Source organism: Ictalurus furcatus, chromosome 14, assembly GCF_023375685.1.
Source record: "Ictalurus furcatus strain D&B chromosome 14, Billie_1.0, whole genome shotgun sequence".
In the NCBI taxonomy this organism is placed as follows: Eukaryota; Metazoa; Chordata; class Actinopteri; order Siluriformes; family Ictaluridae; genus Ictalurus; species Ictalurus furcatus.
The window spans coordinates 12923746-12944399 of record NC_071268.1 but is presented as its reverse complement, the minus strand read 5'-3'; the positions used below and the strand labels follow the sequence as shown (position 1 = coordinate 12944399).

General features: G+C 38.2%; 1 protein-coding gene and 1 long non-coding RNA gene across 3 annotated transcripts in view; one reads left to right on the top strand and one right to left on the bottom strand.

The window, feature by feature from the left end:
• b4galnt4a (beta-1,4-N-acetyl-galactosaminyl transferase 4a) overlaps positions 1 to 20654 on the top strand; it is a 154991-nt gene that overhangs the window by 116945 nt on the left and 17392 nt on the right. The window contains exons 8-9 of the mRNA XM_053640770.1: positions 6850 to 6928; positions 18322 to 18388. Of these exons, the coding sequence (XP_053496745.1) occupies positions 6850 to 6928; positions 18322 to 18388 (146 nt within the window). The remainder of the gene's footprint in view (positions 1 to 6849; positions 6929 to 18321; positions 18389 to 20654) is intronic.
• LOC128617656 (uncharacterized) lies at positions 14068 to 19677 on the bottom strand. Of its 2 annotated transcripts, XR_008387588.1 has the most exons (4): positions 19383 to 19677; positions 17586 to 19206; positions 15496 to 15787; positions 14068 to 14769 (listed from the first exon to the last, which is right to left on the bottom strand). It is a non-coding gene; the product is annotated as an uncharacterized LOC128617656 (long non-coding RNA). The 2 variants fall into 2 exon arrangements; XR_008387587.1 differs by having other exon boundaries at positions 14068 to 15787.

The following is a 20654-nucleotide window of genomic DNA, read 5'->3' as shown; positions in this document are numbered from 1 at the left end:
GTTTGGGCCTCTTAGTTCAAGTGAAGGGAATTTGTAATGTTACAGCATACAAGGACATTCTATACAATTTTGTGCTTCCAACTTCCTGGCAACAGTTTGGGGAAGAACCACATATGGGTGTGAAGGTCAAGTATCCAGTTTTTCCCATATAGTGGTAGTTATATTTTTGTTAGCATTCATTTCATGCTACTTTTTGCAGAATGTCTTTCTATGTTTAGTTCTAGTGTATCCATGTTGAATAATGCACAAATATTTGAACTAAGTTGATGCATTCATCTAAAATAGAGCCTGGTGGAGCTGCGTCACCAACTTTGATGGATGAAAGTGGCAGATTTTTATTATTTTTTTTACATCTAATTGTATACATCATTTTTTATATATAATATAATTTATTATTATTATTAACATATAGTATATTATTATTCTTTTCCCACCTCCCAAAAGCAGTAGGTGAACCGGCTACACTAAATAATCCATATGTCAATTAAAAGGTTACTGAAGATGAATGAATGAATGAATGAATGCTTTAAGGTCTGCAAAACCTGATTGCAGACTCTGCCATTTATAGAGATAGCCATTGATTGGAGACCAGATTTTGTCACTGCTTCTCTTAAAGACAAGGTCTAACTCCTTCAGCGGCCAACCTGCTAATACTGCTGATAGGAGAGAGGATATCTGAGGAGCACTGTGTTTGTAAGGAAAAGAGTACATGAGGAACCAGCTGCTCACTTAGAAATGCATCTCCTCCTGTAATTTCTTAATATTTCTCTCTCTCTCTCTCTCCCTCTCTCTCTCTCTCTCTCTCTCTCTCATTCACACACACACACACACACACACACACATCGCTGGTGTCCTCACTTCTAAGAAGAGTATCAGATATGTAACATGAATATGTAAATAACATTCTGCTAAACGGTCTGCTAAATCAAGGTTTATCTTAATGCACTGGTTCTGATACATTATTGTTTCTATAGTAACAGCTCATTGATGGCAGGCTCCCCACATAATCTAAAGCTAATAATAAATGGATTGAACAAAAAATATGTTGTTTAACAAAGAAAAACCTGTAATTGTTGATGTTGGAAAGCTTTCTTTTAGGAGATGTACAGGTGCATCTCAGAAAATTAGAATATCTTGGAAAAGTAATTTTTTTCCCGTAATTTATTTCAAAAAGTGGAACTTTCATATCTTCTAGATTCATTACACAAAAAGTGAAACATTGCAAGCCTTTTTTTTGTTTTAATCTTGATGATTATGGCTTCCAGCTCATTGAAATCAAAAATCCAGTGTCTCAAAATATTAGAATAGAGAATTTATAATACAGAAATGTCGACCTCCTGAAAAGTATGTTAATTTATGCACTCAGTACTTGGTTGGGGCTTTAATTCTTTTGCACGAATTATTGCATCAATGTGGCGTGGCATGGAGGCAATCAGCCTGTGGCACTGCTGAGGTGTTCTGGAAGCCCAGGTTGCTTTCAGAGCGGCCTTCAGCTCGTCTGTATTGTTGGGTCTGTTGTCTCTTATAGATTCTCTATGGGGTTCAGGTCAGGCGAGTTGGCTGGCCAAGCAAGCACAGTAATACCATGGTCAGCAAACCAGTTACTACTAGTTTTGGCACTGCAGGCAGGTGCCAAGTCCTGCTGGAAAAGGAAATCAGCATCTCCATAAAGCTTGTCAGCAGATGGAAGCATGAATTGCTCTAAAATCTCCAGTGGACCAACACTAGCAGATGACATGGCACCCCTAATTATCACTGATTGTGGAAACTTCACACTGGACTTCAAGCAACTTGGATTCTGTGCCTCTCCACTCTTCCTCCAGACTCTGGGACCTTGATTTCCAAATGAAATGCAACATTTACTTTCATCTGCTCCATGATTGTGGTTGTGTGTACTGAACCAGACTGAGAGATTAAAGCCTCAGGAAACATTTGCAGGTGTTTTGAGTTAATTAGCCCTTCTCAGGTCGACATTTCTGTATTATAAATTCTTTATTCTAATATTTTGAGATATTGGATTTTTGATTTACAGGAGCTGTAAGCCGTAATCATCAAGATTAAAATAAAAAACGCTTGAAATATTTCACTTTATGTGTAGTGAATCTAGAATATATGATCTAGAATATAAATTAAACTATAGAAAGAAACAAACTTTTTCACGATATTTTAATTTTCTGAGATGCACCTGTACATCTCCTTAAAGAAAGCTTTACAACATCAGGAGATGCACCTGTACCTATTAAAGGAGTCTCATGGGTCAGCGCTCTGTAACAGTCAGTGAGTTTTCCGACATGGGACAGTCTTCAGGACAGAGAAGACTGCGTTTTTTAGTTTCTCATTCACATGAAAAGCTGCAGTCTTTTAGGGTTGTTGGGTTTTTTTTTGGTCTCTATAATGACCATGTGAGAAGCTCATGTTATAGATCTGGGAGAGCATCGAGTAGTTTTGCGAAATGTTTATTTTGTTCTCTGAACTAAGTTTGCATTCACTTCTTGCATTAACTTCAAGAGAGAGAATACACAGTCCATACAGGATTTAGCAGAGGTTTTTTTTTGTGATTGTTGCAGCCCAGAATGCTTGATTTTGATTTGACATGATGCGAATATTGTGTAGTTAATGCGTTTCTGCGATCACAAAATCAGGAAATCCCGGAGGGACTGAATACAAGAGAGCCTGATGATGGAACAGCTGTTTATAGCTGCTAGAACGTAAGAGATATCAGGAACAAACTAGTCTTTGGAAGTTCTATAACATTAAATGTGTCTATATGCAGTTCAAATTGGTGAGGTATTTTCAATTAACAAATTTTTTTTTTAATTGTATGTTGTATAAGTGGAACAACACACTTTGGACCATGCTGTTATACAAAAAATAATACATTTCACTTGTTTATGTTCCATCATGTGTTTTTCCTTGCATATAATTTTTTTCATATATAAGCTCTGCATTGAAAGGTAACAGGATTGCATATCGTATTGGATGGAGCCCTATTTTGTTTCCCCTTCCTCTTGCCTCACACACACACACACACACACACAAACACACATACACATACACACGCACGCACACACAAATCTACAAACAAGTCATTCATGCTTACCTCTGAATTCATTGCCATTTCATGCATTGACCTCGCTCATGAATATGCATGAGAAATGTACTCTTTAGATGTCTCATCTTGTAAGTATCATCTCTCAAATTACCCAGGCACAAGCAAATCAAATAAAATAATCAGAATATGTAAATAGAGAAGGAGCCTCATCCCAGACCTTGGAAAAAACATTTTGAAGCGTGTTTTGTGCCTGAACTGGAGCAGGATGTTGGCTCCATGTGATGTGAAAAAGCGAGCTGCTGGCTGACTGCTGTGTTTGTACCGGCACTTTGAAACCGGATGAGAGTCTTAATACTGAGCCTCACCCAGCAGATGTGGCCAGTTTAGTGAAGTGTGTTTGAGATGTTAACTAGGGTGGGTGAGTAAAGGAAAGGAGGAAATTCAGAAAGAAGCAGCTTGACTCATACACACAAAATAAAGAAAATAAGAAGGCTACAAATGAATACAGTTTATATTCTGTCATCATTTTGTTCTGTACTGAAAAAGAAACGTGCGTATGTTGTGTATGGAAATATAGTGGCCTAGAATTATTGGTGCCTTAACGCAAATGAGTGAAGATTAATATATGAAACTAATAACATGTACAATAAAATTTTGGGCTCAAATATATAGATCGATTTTTTAGAAACTTTCAGTCAATCGATCAATCAATCAATCACAATTTATTTATATTGCACATTTAAAACAACACGAGTTGACCAAAGTGCTTTACACGCAAAGGTACCATGCACACACATTTAACCATATACAATATAACACTTGAACACCAAATACAATATATTTAAGGACAGTTATATGCAGCAGAGTAAAGATGAGTCTTCAACAGCGATTTAAAATGATTCAGTTTCATCACAAGATCTAATGTGGACCGGGAGACTGTTCCAGAGACGGGGAGCTGCAACAGAGAAGGCGCAATCTCCTTTAGATTTCAGTCGTGACTTTGGAACACTTAAAAGAAAACTCTGTGTGGCTCTTAAAAGTCTAGGCGATTGATATTGCTGTAATATATTCTGGTGCCAATCCATGTAAACCCTTAAAAACCATTAAAAGTGCTTTATATTGAACGCTGTATTTAACTGGGAGCCAGTGCAGGGAAGCCATCACAGGAGGAATGCTAGCGTACTTCTTAGTGCCAGTAAGGAGTCTAGCCACTGCATTTTGTTCTAACTGTAATCGTGATAATAATTATTTGCCAGCCCCAAAGATAAAGAAACACAATAATCCAGTCTGGATGAAATAAAAGCATGAATCACAGTTTCCATATCCTTAAAAGACAGATTTTTTTTCATGTTAGCAATGGCCCTGAGTTGAAAAAGGTATTTTTTTACCTCAGCATTAATCTGCTTGTCAAATTTGAAATCTGAATCAACGATTACAGCAAGATTCCTCACATGATTATTTAAGTTAACAGATCGAGGACCAAGATGTTTAATTGCTTGTTTGGCTAAATCAGGAGAGCCAAACATTATTACTTCAGATTTTGATTCGTTAAGCTGCAGGAAGTCCGCAGTCATCCATCTTTTAATGTCATTCAGACAATCATACAGAGAAGACAGTTAAAGGTAGATACAGCTGGGTATCATCTGCATAACACTAGTATTCAACATTGTGTTTTTGACAAATCAATCCCAATGGAAGCATATATAAAGAAAATAAAACAGGGCCAAGAATGGAACCTTGAGGAACCCCAGATGGGATGCAGATGGAGGCAGAAATAACGTTCCCTAACTCAACAGCAAATGTTCTCTCCTTCAAATAAGAAGAGAACCACGTTAATGTGTGGCCCTGAATCCCCACCCATTGACTTAAGCGATCCAGGAGAATCACATGATCTATCAGTATCAAAGGCCACACTCAATCAAGAAGCACTAAAATAGTACAATTCCCTGAGTCCACCGACGTCAAGTCATTAGACACTTTGAGAAGTGCAGATTCTGTGCTATGTTTTGATCTAAAACCTGACTGAAATTGATCAAAAAGTTGATTAAAAACAACCTTCTCCAATATTTTTGATAAAAAAAAAAAGGTCATCTTGAAATCGGCCTATAATTATTTAAACTGAAGGGTCAAGACTAGATTTCTTAAGAAGAGGCTGCACCACGGCATGCTTAAAATAAGATGGGAATATACCTGTACCATCTAGTAAAGTATTGATCACTATTGCCAAGAGACTAGATCCAACAACATCCAAAACCTGAGTTACAAGACAAGGGGGTATAACATCTACTGAACAATAAGCCGGCTTAAGCCAATTGACAGGCTCAAACTTAACTAGATGGACAGAACTAGAAGAATCCGGAGGATTTTGATCATAAACAGGATCCAGATTACAAACTGAAAACAGTAGATCTAATAGTAACAATCTTATCCTTAAAAAAATGGACGAAATTTTCACAAGCTGTCACTAAATTATCAGAGAAAGTGGCAAGGGCAGGGTTTAAAATTGTATTTATAGCACAAAATAATACTTTAGGTCTGAAAAATATTGTGCCTTTGCTGCTTTAACTGCTTGAACTGCAAAGAAATCATACCCTCCCTAAGCATAACATAATAAACTTTCAAAAACAAAAAGGATTTTTTATATAGTGCAGGCTTTTTTTTTTTTCAAAATTTCAAAATGATTAATAATTCATAACACCTGCCCTGGATAGAATAACAACAATGCATGTCTTTTTGTGAACATTTTAAGCTCCTATATTTTATTTAATTCAGACCACAGGTTTTCAATGTGGCTCAAATTTGGAGACTGAACTGGTCATTAAACCTCCTGGCAGAGGCAAACTACGTTTTGGGCTGAAATTTCCACAAGCAGTACATGTGTCGCAGTATGCACAAGAGCCCAGGAACCTCCAGCCGGGAAACAGCCCTAAAGCATCACTGATCACCACCATGTTTTACACTGGCTCTCAAGTCCTTGTATGCACTCCATTTCTGTCACCAAACAACCTGTTGTTGAACTTTTTGGCATGACCAGAATGTTTGATTTTGGTCTCATCTGACACACAACAACAGTACTTGGTGAAGTTAAGGTGCTGCATTTTATGAGATGCTCTCAGGAAGAGCTTCAAACAGCTTGTTGTTATGAAAATGGCATTTAATAGTTGATGTTGAAACTTGACAACCACAAGAGTTCAGTAAACTGTGCAATCATAAATTATTGATCTTTGCACTCCTGGCAAATTAGATATGAAACTTTTTATTTGTGTTTTTATATCTGTGTAGGTCAACAACCGTCTCTTTTGTGTTGAAAGTTCATTGGAGAATTTCATTTTTTGCATAGTAATGGATGACAAATGGATTTGTGCAACCTCATATTTGTACCCCAGGCACAAACAGCAAACAGTTCCTGGGGACTGAGAGTAAAATACTTGAAAATGTTTATGAATGATCATTTAAAATGTTAAATAATAAATATAAAAGAATATTACAACATATAAGATCATAAATATGACACCTTTGGGGTGTCAATGATTTTAGCACATATACTGTATACTAGGGAGAAAATGATGTTGATTAAAAAAGTAGTATTGGAATTTTTTTCTTAACACAGATAAACAGTCAAAAAAATGAAATAAAAAAGATTTTTGCAAATTTTTATGAAGGGTGCCTGGAGGACACTGTACATTTACAGTATAAACCAATCAAACTCAAACAAAGTGTTATATACTGTACAGTAGATGCTGCATGCGAAAGTGAACTGATTGAGATGGGGTATTTTTTTCTCTGTGTCTCCTCAGTCTCATCGCTTCCAGAAGGTACTACTTTGAGATTCTGCACAAGCAGGATGACAAGGGATCCGATCATGTGGAGGTTGGGGTGAGTCACAGTGTCTGAACTATATTGTGTCAGAGAGCAAGCCTTATTTGTGGCAACCCCTCAAGTCTCAGCGTAATCCTAAAACGGCTTATGGAGGAGCACTGTTGAATGAAAGACAGTATAGAGCTTCGGGGTCTGTTGTGAGATTTTAGTAATTTTATCTTCTGGAGGATTTTGTCCATCAACTCTCATCTCACTGCTTTGAGTAATGCCTTGAGTTCACTTACAAATGACACTTTTATATATTCGTGTGAAAAAAATTATTGTCCAAATATGTTGACTTTTTCGACATATTTGGACAAACAAACATTTTTGAAACAGTGCCTAATTAATAAAGTTGATATACTTGAACAAAACCACAAGGAAAGTTAGCTTTTTCAACCATTTATTCTAGAGAAATATCAATAGATGTGATATTCTTCTGTGGGAAAAGTAAGTACACCCTTGGCCTCAGAAGCTAGTATTGCCCCATTTAGCAGAAATAACTTCTTGTAGGCGTTTTGCATAATTGTCCTCCAGGCTTGCTGGATTTTTTTACCACTCCTCCATGCAATATATTTTCAGTTGCAAGATGTTTGAGGATTTTCTTGCATGTGCTGCCAGTTTCAAATCCCCCCACAACATTTCAATGGGATTCAAATCCAGGCTTTGATGAGGCCATTCCATAACCCACCATTTCTTCTTTTTGTGAGATTCCTTGGTGGATTTGATAGTGTGCTTAGGATCATTATCCTGTTGAAAGGTGCACTTTCATTTAAACTTTCTGACAGATGCTCTCACATCACATATCTTCAAACACTCTTTGATATGATGCAGAATTCATAGGTGAATCAATTAATGCAAGCTGTCCAGTGGTTGAAGCAATGAAGCAACCCCAAACCATAACATTTCCACCACCATTTCAAAGTTGGTATGAGGTGCTTCTCCTGAAAAGCTGTCTTCACCAAACATGTCTGCTGTTACTGTGGCCAAACAACTCTATCTTTGATTCGTCTGTCCAGAGCACATTATTCCAAAAGGCCTGGTCTTTGCCTACAGGGGCCTCCACTACTATTGGCACCCTTGGTAAATATGAGCAAAGAAGGCCGTTAAAATTGTCTTTATTGTTTAACCTTTTGATATTTTGTTTAAAAAATCATTTAAAAAATACTCTGCTCCCATGAATATCAAACAATTGCAAACAAAACACAGGTTTATCTAAATTAAATATTTTTGTTAAATATAGGTGTACAACAATTATTGGCACCCCTTTAGTCAATACTTTGTGCTACCTCCCTTTGCCAAGATAACAGCTCTGAGTCTTCTCCTATAATGCCTGATGAGGTTGGAGAATACATGGCAAGGGATCTGAGACCATTCCTCCATACAGAATCCCTCCAGATCCTTCCAATTCCGAGGTCCACGCTGGTGACTGGGATGGCCATGGCAGGACCTCGATTTTGTGGTCAGTAAACCATTTTTGTGTTGATTTTGATGTATGTTTTGGATCATTGTCCTGCTGGAAGATCCAACCACGGCCCATTTTAAGCTTTCTGGCAGAGGCAGTCAGGTTTTCATTTAATATCTATTGATGTCATGTTTCCTAACAAAATGTCCAGGTACTCTGGCAGAAAAACAGACCTGAAACATTCCAGAACCACCACCATATTTAACTATGGACATGAGGTACTTTTCCATATGGCTACCTCTCTGTGTGCGCCAAAACCACCTCTGGTGTTTATTGACAAAAAGCTCTATTTTGGTTTCATATGACCATTGAACTCGATCCCATTTGAAGTTACAGTAGTGTCTGGCAAACTGAAGACACTTGAGTTTGTTTTTGAATGAGAGTAGAGGCTTTTTGTGGTGATGTAGGTGACTTCAGATTGTAGTTTTGGAGACTTTCTGACCCCAAGAAGCAACTAATTTCTGCAATTCTCCAGCTGTGATCCTTGGAGATTTTTTGGCCACTCGAACCATCCTCTTCCCAGTGCATTGAGACAATATAGACACGCGTCCAATTCCAGGTTGATTCATAACATTTCCAGTTGACTGGAACTTCTTAATTATTGTCCTGATGGTGGAAATGAGCATTTTCAATGCTTGTGTTATTTTCTTATAGCCACTTCCCATTTTGTGAAGCTCAACAACCTTTTGCTGCACATCACAGCTATATTCCTTGGTCTTACCCATTGTTATGAATTACTAATGGAATTTGGCCTATGTGTTACCTCATATTTATATCCTTGTGAAACAGGAAGTCATGATTGAACAATTTCCTGTTCCTAGTCAGCCAGGTGTACTAAAAAAAATTAAAATATCAGTTGGAATATACTTTAAATATGTTTTTCTCATATGAATTCATAGGGGTGCCCATAATTGTTAATCTATCTTTAACAAAGTTTTTTTTTTTGATAAACCTGTTTGCAATTTTTTGATATCCATGACAGCAGAGTATTTTTGTGAATTTTTTGAAGAAAAGATCAAACGGTTAAACAATAAAGACAAATTCTACACAGCCTTCTTTACTCATATTTACTAAGGGTACCAACATTAGTGGAGGGCACTGTACATGCTCACTGGCAAGCTGTAGTCTTGCAAAAGCTTTTTCCTGGCACGTCTCACATGCAGGTCAATTTTGTGCAATCTCTTTCTGATTGTAGAAGCATACACTTTAACGCCAACAGTTGCAAGACTTACTAGCAGATCCTGTGATGAAATTTTGGTGTTCTTGGAGACTTCTTTTTGGATCAGATGGTCTGCTCTTGGGCTGAATTTGCAGGGACGGCCAGTCCTGGACAAATTTGCAGTTGTTTGAAAGCTGCAGTATTTATAGATGATTTCTCTTACAGTGGAATGATGTATTTCAAATAATTTGGAGATCTTTTTAAATCCCTTGCCAGACTCATAGGCATCCACAACCTTTTTTTTTTAAGGCCTCTTTAGATCTTGGCATGATGACACCACACACCTCAATAACAAAGGGAACACCAGACATTGAATATGAGAGGGGTGTAAATACTCTCTCTCTCTCTCTCTCTCTCTCTATATATATATATATATAATGCTGAGAATAATAATATGTGAGAATAAAGTCAGTGCAGTTTCACCATCTAAACCCAAAATGTTGAGATGTAGAGGCAGCACAACAGAATGATTGAAGCAATTCCAAGGTCGATATTTCCAGAATTGCCGCATTCATTCTTAAGACCTTCACTTTCACAGTTATGATCCTCACAATCGTTGTTCTCCCAGATCCGTATCTAACATCCTGGAATCAAATTTCCAGTTGTTTCTATCTATGTGAAACGAGAAGTGGAAATGAGCCGATTGGCATTAGCAAGCAGTGGCACTTGCCGACTGGCGCCTCTGAGAAAATATTAATGAAACCGTGAAACCTGAGTAACAAATCACAGAGTGTGTGACCTGTGTGAGTTCTCGTTCCCCGCTGCATCAGGATTTAGATCCTCTCGCCAAGCAGATTTACTGTGAGTCTATTCGCAGTCGTGCTCGCGCATGTAGGTGATAAAGCAGAAAGATTCAGGGGTTCGTTTACAACAAGAAAAAAGACGGCGCATAATAATGCCAAATGCCTGGGCTGCTCCACTGTGATGAATCTGAGAGGCCATGCCCTTTCGGAGACAGAGGGAGATTCTGCAACGTCGTTCTCCAATTGATTTTTTTCCCCTGTGTAGGAAATGGAAAATGGAGTGAAGACCAAGTGGATTTGGACAAGTAAATGGAAATAGAAAATCACTCCATTTATCCTTTGCATGCATGAATTGTTGAGAATCACTTTGGTAGAGAGGACGGGGAGAAATGTGTGAATAAGGGGAGACATGCTTTGGTTCTGTGGATATTACTGTGAAAATGAGTGCAGCTCTGTAGCAAACGAGACAGCACTATATTGTACATTTGCACCAGGAGTAAAAGTGTCTGACACCACATTTACACCTTCTCATTTCACGGGTCTTGTGTCCGGACGTTTTGCTGATAATATTGTAACCACATGCATTTACACTCACAGTCAAATCTGTCTCTGTGGAACCAGACTGTACAGTTGAGGCTAAAACTTTGACTCAGTTTTTCATAACTCTACACATGTTCATGTTAACATACAGTACCTTTTAAGTCAGTTAGGAATTTTTGCCCATTCCTCCTGACATAATTGGTGTAACTGGTTTGTGGGCCTCCTTGCTTGTTTTTTAGTTTACTCCACAAACTTTCTATAGGATTCATGTCAAGGCTTTATGATGACCCTCCAATGCTTTCACTTTGTTGTCTTTAAGCCATTTTGTTACAACTTTGGAGGAATGCTTAGGATGCCTAGGTTTTAACTTTCTGGCCTGGCTGATGTCTAGAAATGTTGCGTAGTTTTTGCTTCCTCATGATCCCATCTATTTTATTAAGTACACCAATCCCTTTTCCAGCAAAACACCCCTACAATATGATGCTGCCACCCACATGCTTCACAGTTGGGATGGTATACTTCGGATTCGAATTTGTGCCTCCTTACTGAATGGTCTTTGTGGTCCCAAGAGTTTTATATTAGCATACAACTGTGTGTACAGATGCTCGTGGTACTTTCAGTTGTTTGGAACCGGACTTGTCGAGTTCCCCACTGGAGGTCTTGCCTGAATTGCTTGGATTTTCGTATGGTATCAAGGGCACAAATACACTGTCTTTGTGTAGGGTCTTTTACAGCCTTTTTTTCTGACAATTGGCCAGTCAAAAGCTTTGAAAAATTATTACCTCAATTTCTGGAATCTTCTAGACTGTGTATAGGAACAGTCAACTTGGTGTATGTAAACCTGCGACCCACTGGAATTCTGATATAGTGAATTAAAGCTGAAATAAATCTGTCTCTAATCGATCGTTGTAAAATTACTTCCGATGTGAATGGTAGATGCTCTAATTGACTTGCCAAAAGAAATGTATGCTAACATAAAATGTGTGGAAAAACTGAGACTGAATATTTACAGCCTAGGTGTATGTGTTTGGCCCCAGTTTTATTTTATTACTGTTGGGGTTATGTTATAACATTTACACAGATTTCCCTTGGGATTAATAACATTTTTATCTATCTATCTATCTATCTATCGAAAAGGTGATTACATTGTTAATTAAGTATATGATAGTAATTAACTGCCAAAATTTCATTAATAGGATCATGGATTAGAATTGTTACAGGGAACAAAAACAAAAAAGAACAAAACTTTTCATTGTATGTAATCAAAAACACGAACAAAATCATTATAAGTTGTTCCAGATTGAAAACTTTACTTTTAAAAGGTGTTTAAGCGGTTCATAACATTATTTTTCCACTTCAGAGAGATTTCAAGGACGTATAGGCTAAACTGGGACATTTTCCCAATAACCCTAAATTCCTTTCCAGAGTGAATCACTTCCTGCATGCCTGGCTACAGGAAGATATGATATTTGACAGCCACTATGTCCTGGTTATCAAATATGGGGAAAGGGAAAGAAACTCTGTGTAGAAAGTATTTTTCCTATGATTCTGTAAGAAAGAACTTACAGTGCAAAGTTGAAAGATGAACTGAACATGTTGAAAATATACACTCACGGGACACTTTTTTAGGAACACTTGTACACCTACTCATTCATGTAATTATCTAATCAGCCAATTGTGTGGTCGCAGTGCAATGCATAAAATAATTCAGATACAGGCCGGCAGATTCGGCTAATGTTCACATCAACCATCAGAAAGGGGGAAAATATGATATCAGTGATTTTGACTGTGGTATAGTTAATGGTGCCAGACGGGCTGGTTTGAGTATTTCTATAACTGATCGGCTCTCCTCAGATTTTCACACACAACTGTCTCTAGAGTTTACTCAGAATGGTGCAGTAAAGAAAAAACATTAGAGAACGGGAGTTCTGTGGACGGAAATGCCTTGTTGATGAGAGCGGTCAATGGAGAACAGCCAGACTGGTTCGAGTTGACGGAAAGACTGCAGTAGCTCAGATAACCACTCAGTTGGTGTGAGAAGAAAAACATCTCAGAATACATCAAACCTTGAGGAAGATGTGCTGCAACAGTAGAAGACCATGTCTGGTTTCACTTCTGTCAGCAAAGACCAGAAAGTTGAGGCTGCAGTGGGCACAGGTTCACCAAAACAAGACAGCTGAAGTCTGGAAAAATGTAGCCTGGTCTGATGAATCTTAATACCAATCAATCAATGAATCAGTGAATGCTTGAATACAGCCTATTTGTGCATTGTTGCTGACCATGTGCATCCCTTTATTGACACAATTTACCCATCTTCTAATGGCTACTTCCAGCATGATAATGCACAGTCGTCTCAAACTGGTTTTCATGAACAAGACGATGAGTTCAGTGTTCTTCAGTGATGGGATCTGAATCCAATAGAATGCCGTTGTGATGTGGTTGAACCGGAGATTCACAGCACAAAAGTGCACCTGAAAACTCTGCAGGAACTGCATGATGCAATCATGTCAACATGAACCGGAATCTCAAAGGAATGTTTCCAACATCTTGTGGAATCCACGCCACAACGAACCGAGGCTGTTTTGAGAGCAAAGGGAGGCCTTGCCCAGTATTAGCATAGTGTTTGTTATAAAATGCTCAGTGACTATATGTTTCTGTTTAAATGCATTTTTTTGGTTTTGTTTATACCCTAGGCTTCCTATAAGCAGAGTAAGATATCATATGTAAACCATGTTATTAATCATTCTTTTATTTCATTCTAACCAGTTTTTAACTAAAGCGGGGTGTGTGGAGCAGTGAAGTAGGAATGGAAAAATAACCAAAATGAAAAATGAATGGTTTCACAAATGCATCTCAGACTAATAGTTTGAGTGATAGGACGTAAGTCAGCTTTAAGTGGACGTGTTTCTATTTGCGTTTTACATGGATAATCCCTATTTAGATCAGGATCTGCTACTTAAAACAAATCCAGGTGTAAATGGGTTCGGAGTGTCTCTTTCCACCCATTCCCTTTTTTCTTGTCTCTGTCCCCACCCCCCCCCCCCCTTTTTAATCTCCTCTCTCATTGCCTCAGCGCCTTTGTCTTATCTGATGACTTCATTATTAAGGAGCAGAAACAGCAGGCACTCCTTCACAGCCACTCCTTGTCTCACACACAACACTGAATTCACATAGTCTACGTCTGGGTGTTTATTAATGCGTGTTTGTGTGCACTCTATTTACTCATTTATTCATCCATCTGTTTATTTGCTAATTAGCCTCAGTTGGCGTTAGGAGGTAAGCTCTTCGGACACGATGCTCCCTTTTTTGTGGGCAGTGCTTGAGAAAATCATCAGCATTGTGAGGGAAATCACATTAAGAGCCAAAAATAACAGCCATAGTGCTTCTTAACAAGCCCGACAGCAAGGACTGAGACCACAGTGATAGCGATGCACTAAAATAACTCAAATAATGCAGAATTCCATGCATGTAATTGCAAACATAAATACTTAAAGCCAGGTATTATTGGCCATTTGTGGTATTATTGGCCATTTCTGCGACCAAACAAATGAGTAAACCCCAAAAATATCATCTAAATGCCATTTCATTACACTTCTCCAGCCCCGTTTTAATATCGGGAGAATAACTCTACACCGCTTTGTGTGCTTTTCTCTCTCCTCACCAGAGAAGGTCTCCCATGGCAACACATCACTGTTTGGTGTGCTCTGATTGGTGGGTCTGAAGTCACGAGCCGAGACAAAACACATACTCAGTGTCGGGAGTGTGCGAGTGAACAGGACTCAAAGAGACATGTCATGCTGTGGCTGAAGAGGAACATGACTAGTTTAGGTTCACTTCAGCTAAATAGTGTTCTCTCCGGCTGAATCGGTACTAGAAAGTGAAAGCGAGCCACCTGTGGAATTGAAAAAGGTTGTATTAATATCATATTTCATCGCTTTGAGCCACTATTCTGCAAAGTTTTGGACTTTTTCACTTCATCATTAAGTAGCGTTGAATATTTGAGAATTTATTGGGTGCAAAACCAGCGTCAGCTCCTGTTGACAATGAATTATTGAAAGGTGTAATTGATTTTCCATGGCATTAAAAAGGTTTGCGACTGACAGTGACAAAGTGTGTAGAGGATTTTGCAACATTGGAGGCAACAAAAAGAAGAATGCTGTTTGAAAAGCATATTGCCTTATGATTTGCCCTTGACAGAGAAAAGGTATGCGTCTGAAGAGAGTAACCCTGTCACATTGTCACAAATCCACCCAGTCGCATAGAAAAATGATGAAATACAACAGATGGCCATTGGCACTATGTTCTTCTTTTGGTAGATTTTATCCTTTTACTCTTTGGTATTGATTTTTGGCCTTTTCTGAGGAAGGTTTTAGGCCAATAAAGCATCATTGTATATCTCTTACAGACCAACAGACCAACTGTCGGCATAGATTCTGAGATTCAACACAAATACCACAACTCCAGAAGATTCACTTCCTACATTGACTGAGATGTTGAAATTTATCATAGGCGAAGGGCTTTTAATTGCTAATGAGTTTCAACAAACCACTCCACTAATGTGTAAAGCTGTTTAACAATTTACCCATCTGTTTAACATAACTAAGCTGTTTAACATAACTATGTGGCTGAGTGGTTAGCACGTTCGCCTCACGACTCCAGGGTTGGGGGTTCGATTCCCACCGTGGTCCTGTGTGTGCGGAGTTTGCATGTTCTCCCCTCCGGCTGATTGGTGTGTCTAAAGTGTCTGTAGTGTATGAATGGGTGTGTGAGTGTGTATGTGATTGTGATCTGCGATGGATTGGCACCCTGTCCAGGGTGTTCCCCGCCTTGTGCCCGATGCTCCCTGGGATAGGCTCCAGGTTCCCCCGTGACCCTGAAGAGGATAAGCAGTATAGAGGATGGATGGATAACTATAGAAGAAATGCACATTTGTGTGAGAGAGTCAGTGTGACAGAACCTTCAGCACATGGGCTCCTTGTTCTTAAGGATTATACACACTTCATAGTTGTTTGATTTCGCTATTTTTAACATATATGACTTCAATCACAGGCTAATTAGCAAGCTTGCTATGAACTGATTTAGGTGTGCTAGAGTAGGAACACTAAAAAGTGCAGTGCATAGGCTTCCAGTGACATTTAATGCAATGACTTTTATGCTACTATATATATATATATATATACATCAGAATGGGGAAAAAAAGGTGATGTTTTTGGTGCCAGACAGGCTAGATTGAGTATTTCAGAAGCTGTTGATCTCCTAAGGTTTTGACACACCACAGTAGTTAGAGTTTATGCAGAATGGTGTGTGTGTGGGTGTTTGTGGCATCTAGTAAGCAACAGCTCTGCAGGAAGATTCTACGGTAACGCAAATACCCAATCTTTACTGCTGAGCAGACAAGCTGAGTGTTGAGGTCAACGATCTGCAATAGCATAAGACCACATTGGGTTCCACTCCTGTCAGTCAATAATAGGAATCTGAGGCTACAGTTGAGGAGTGGAAAAAGGCCAGATGATGGAGAATTGCTGATCCTTCAGTGTATTTTTTTTCGCACCTTTCTGTATAAACTCTAGAGACTGTTGTGTATGAAAATCCCAGAAGATCAGCATTTTCGGAAATACTCAAACCAGCCCAACAACTATGCCACGATCAAATTCATAATCACATTTTTCCCCATTCTGATGTTTGATGTGAACATTAACTGAAGCTCTTGACCTGTATCTCCATGATATTAGGTATTGCTCTGTTGCCACATGATTAGCTAATTGTATAATTGTATGTAACAAAAATATTTATGTTAGGATATTAATAGTGAAACAATCACATTTTTCATTTTAAATGTGTTACAAATATGTATTATTTAACTTGCCTCTACAGATTTAATCACATTTTCCGCTGGATTTTTTTGGAGTCTCTGGCATTTTATTTCCTTTTATCCCCCTAGGTCATATATTTTATTCCTGAATAAAGTGTTTCAGTGTTGCAATTGGTATTTCTAAACACTTTTATATCGTTTTATACCCTTCTATGGTTCTGATAAAGGTCACTACGTTCTGTTTAAAAGTCTTTGTGATAGCTTTTTGGATTCCATTGACTTTTAAATTCTCATAGCTGCCGGAGCGTTTGAGACTGTGCCTTAAGTAAGGCAACATGTCTTGACTATTTTAAGTCATATGATACCTTAGTGAGTCAGATAAGTTTATTAATGTAATAATTAGTCTTTTTTTTCCATTGATTTCCTTGGCAGTTTTATTTCATGGAACGATCACTTGTCAGACAGTCGCAGTGGATGCTATTATCTAGGTGGAATTTATTAATTATAGCTATCTTACCTGGTCTCGCATACTAAAGCAGCTTGTATTGACGTACACCACAGGCTTTTTTCTTAATCTTGAAGCAAAGATCTGGTACAGAAATGACTTACTAATCTTGCCTAACAAACTGATTTTGTTAGTTTCCACTGACTTTGACTGACAACCTTCCCATGAAGTAAAACTGGCTGGTTGGTTATTTGTGTAACTAGCGGACGTTTCTTTTTTTGCCAAGTATATATATATATATAGTATCCTTTGCTCCTCTACAAAAGACAGCTTAAGAAGGCAAATAAAACAAGTTAAGTAACAAAAATGCTTTATGCTTTATAGTCTTGAAAATTGAATTTCTGCAACTATATATTTTAGACAGGTTATTTGAATAGAGCTTAAAACAAACCCAAGGTTTAGTCCCAGGCTCAGATAGCTCTTCAGCCTTCTTATGAGCACGCAGCTCACGGTGCCTGATGTCTCGCAGCTCTAGAGAGGCAGCAGTGATTGATGGTGTTGATAGTGTGTAGTGAAGTGCCCTGCATGTACAGTGGTGTCCCAGCGCACAGCAGCTCTGTCTCCATCCTGCATCCTGCAGTCTGCCTTCAGGTTCACCTTCAGCTGTGTCCCCGTTATTCGCAATAAAACTCAGGAACAAATTGTGGGGACATGGAATTGTGTAATCATGTAATCTAACAGAATATGGTTCATGTCCATGTATAATGTTTGGACTTGTACCTGTGTGTGTGTGTGTGTGTGTGTGTGTTTTTAATCTCAGTCAGTTCTGAGTGTGGAAAATGCCTTGTCACCTCTCATTAGCAGAAGGATAACAAGAAGCGACGTGGTAATTTCTGAATGTCTTTAAAAGACTTGTAGCCTGTCAGCTGTGGAGTTGCCAGAGATCTGTGTGTGTGTGTGTGTGTGTGTGTGTGTCCTCACTATGAGATGTTGTGTGTCTGTGTGTGACACACATATGAACGGTGACCTTGTATGCTGAGGGTAAGATGAAGGAAGGATAATGTGGATATCTTGCCCTCTTGGTATCCAGACTCATCTTTTCATGTGGAAATGCCCTTTTCTGAAGTTTTTAACACTCTCTCTCTCTCTCTCTCTCTCTCTCTCTCTCTCTCTTTTCTACTCTACAGTGGCGACCTTTCCTGCCAGGCCTGAAATATGAGGTCATTGATTCTGCATACATCTCCCTGTACACAGGTAAGCTCCTCTGGGTACACACACACACACACACACACACACACGCACTTCAAACCTCAAACTACTTGATCAGCTGTTACACCATCTCCGTCACATGACTCCGTGCGACTCCTCATTGGTCATGCCTTTCATTTCTGTACTAGCTCAGAGGTGCTCAGGGAACTGGCACTGCATGTTCTCAGGATGGTGATAGATCAGATTTCTCAAATATAACACGATTCCCCTCTTAGGCAGGGTTTGATTTGACAGTAGATGCCATCAGTGGTTAGGGACTAAGGTAGTGGAGTCATAATTCTTTCATTAATGATAACAATGTGGGAAAAGTAGCACTCGGTTTATATGCTATTATACCACAGCAGTGCCGCTTAATTCTCTAATTATTCAGTAGAGCAGGCTGTCATTAAAATTGCAGGTTTATATTAATGCGCTTGTTTAAATATGTTATTGTTTCAAAAAATGATACAAAAATGTATCATCATTGATATGTTGAGCTTTTCTCTAATGAGAAAATATGGAAGGAGTCTCCAGTGTCCGCACTTCATGAGAGTCAGGAAGTTTTCCTTCATGGGAAAGGCATCATGACGGAGGACTTCACTCTTTCTGGTTTCTTGCTTATTATTGCTGTTGAATAAGTAAGTGATAATCCAAAGCTAGATGTGCATGATTGTAATGCATGACGTGGTGAGGGTGGTTTCCTCCACGGAGTGCATAAAATGGTGTAACACACACCTAGCTGTGGATTATCCCACTTTTACCAGGGTCACTTGCCAGCATTGAGAAGCTAAAGCTGTCATTGATGTTTGCAGTGCAAAATTTGACTGAAAAGTTTTAAAAAAATGGTAAATTTTTGTCGGTTATTTTATATACAGGTCGTTAGAGCTAGAATTCCACATGCTCTAATCATACACAGAGATATTGTGCAATAAGATTACATTTATTTGAATGAATTATAATAAATAGTTATTAGAGAGAGAGAGATGCGCGTGTGAATTACCTGTGTCTGTGCCGCGTCTCTACTAATAATGAAGCTGTGAGTTGGACTACTCTGTGTTACTGTAACTGAATGTTACTATGGTTACAGTCAGTCGTTTATAGGCAGCGCATTAATTTAGAACGGTGATTAAACTGACCGGAACTACCTGTGCTTTCAACGGTGAACACACACTTTCCAGCCAATCAGAATCGAGTATTCAGACAGACCATGGTATAAGAGGAATTAAACATTTGACATGATGATATGGGACATGGTGTTATAGGAAAACAATGAATTTCTGTGAGGTAACAATAACTACTCTTTGCATCGAGCCACATCACACCACCCCATTGTTGATAATATTCCTATAATAGCACTGTCTGTTATATTTTATTATTTACGTATATGGGGTTAGCAATGTTAATCTTATGGAAATGTGGTTAAAACAGGTTTTGATAGCTGGCTCTGTCTTAAGGGTTTAATTTAACTACAAAGTGAACAAATCAGATGTTAATCAATACTGTTTCATATTTAATAGACTTACTGTATGAAGGATCGTTAGCTTAGAGATGACAGTTTCATCTGGCTATGCAAACTGTTTTATGGAGCAATCAAATGACTAAGAATCAGATACTAGAGATGCATCAATACTAAATTTCTCAGCCGATACCGATAACCGATTATTCAGAGTGATATCGGCCGATACTTCTGTTTTATACCTTCTTTAAATTAATAATCGTTAATTCCACAATTCTGAAAGAAATGCAAATAAAAACTTTATTCTCTCCATTTCAACAAGTTGTTTCACAGTAACTGGTCTCATAAACAGAAAACACATTACTCAAATTAACATTAACACATGAACTAAATTCTGAAGATTAAAGTAAGATTTCTTAACTTATTGAAGGTTATTAATTCATATTAACATTGACTGAATTCTAAACAAACCTCCTGTTAATCTCACATTCACTCACCACAAACAAAAGTATTTCTGCTTCATCACTGAACATCAAACTGATAATATGTAATATTATTTTTATATATATATATATTAACATTAACTGGATATGAAATATACTACTCTACAAATATATTTTTCTGTGCAATATATATACTTTTTTGTTAACTCATCTTCATTTAAATCTTTCAACATTGTACTGGCCCTTTAATTCAGCTCGAGCAGCGCGGCAAAAAAAAAAAAATTTGACTCGACACCGAATCTCCGGCTTCACTGCTGTAGCGTCTGGTGTAAAATTTTATCAGTGCAGAGATTACAGAGATTACTAACTGCAG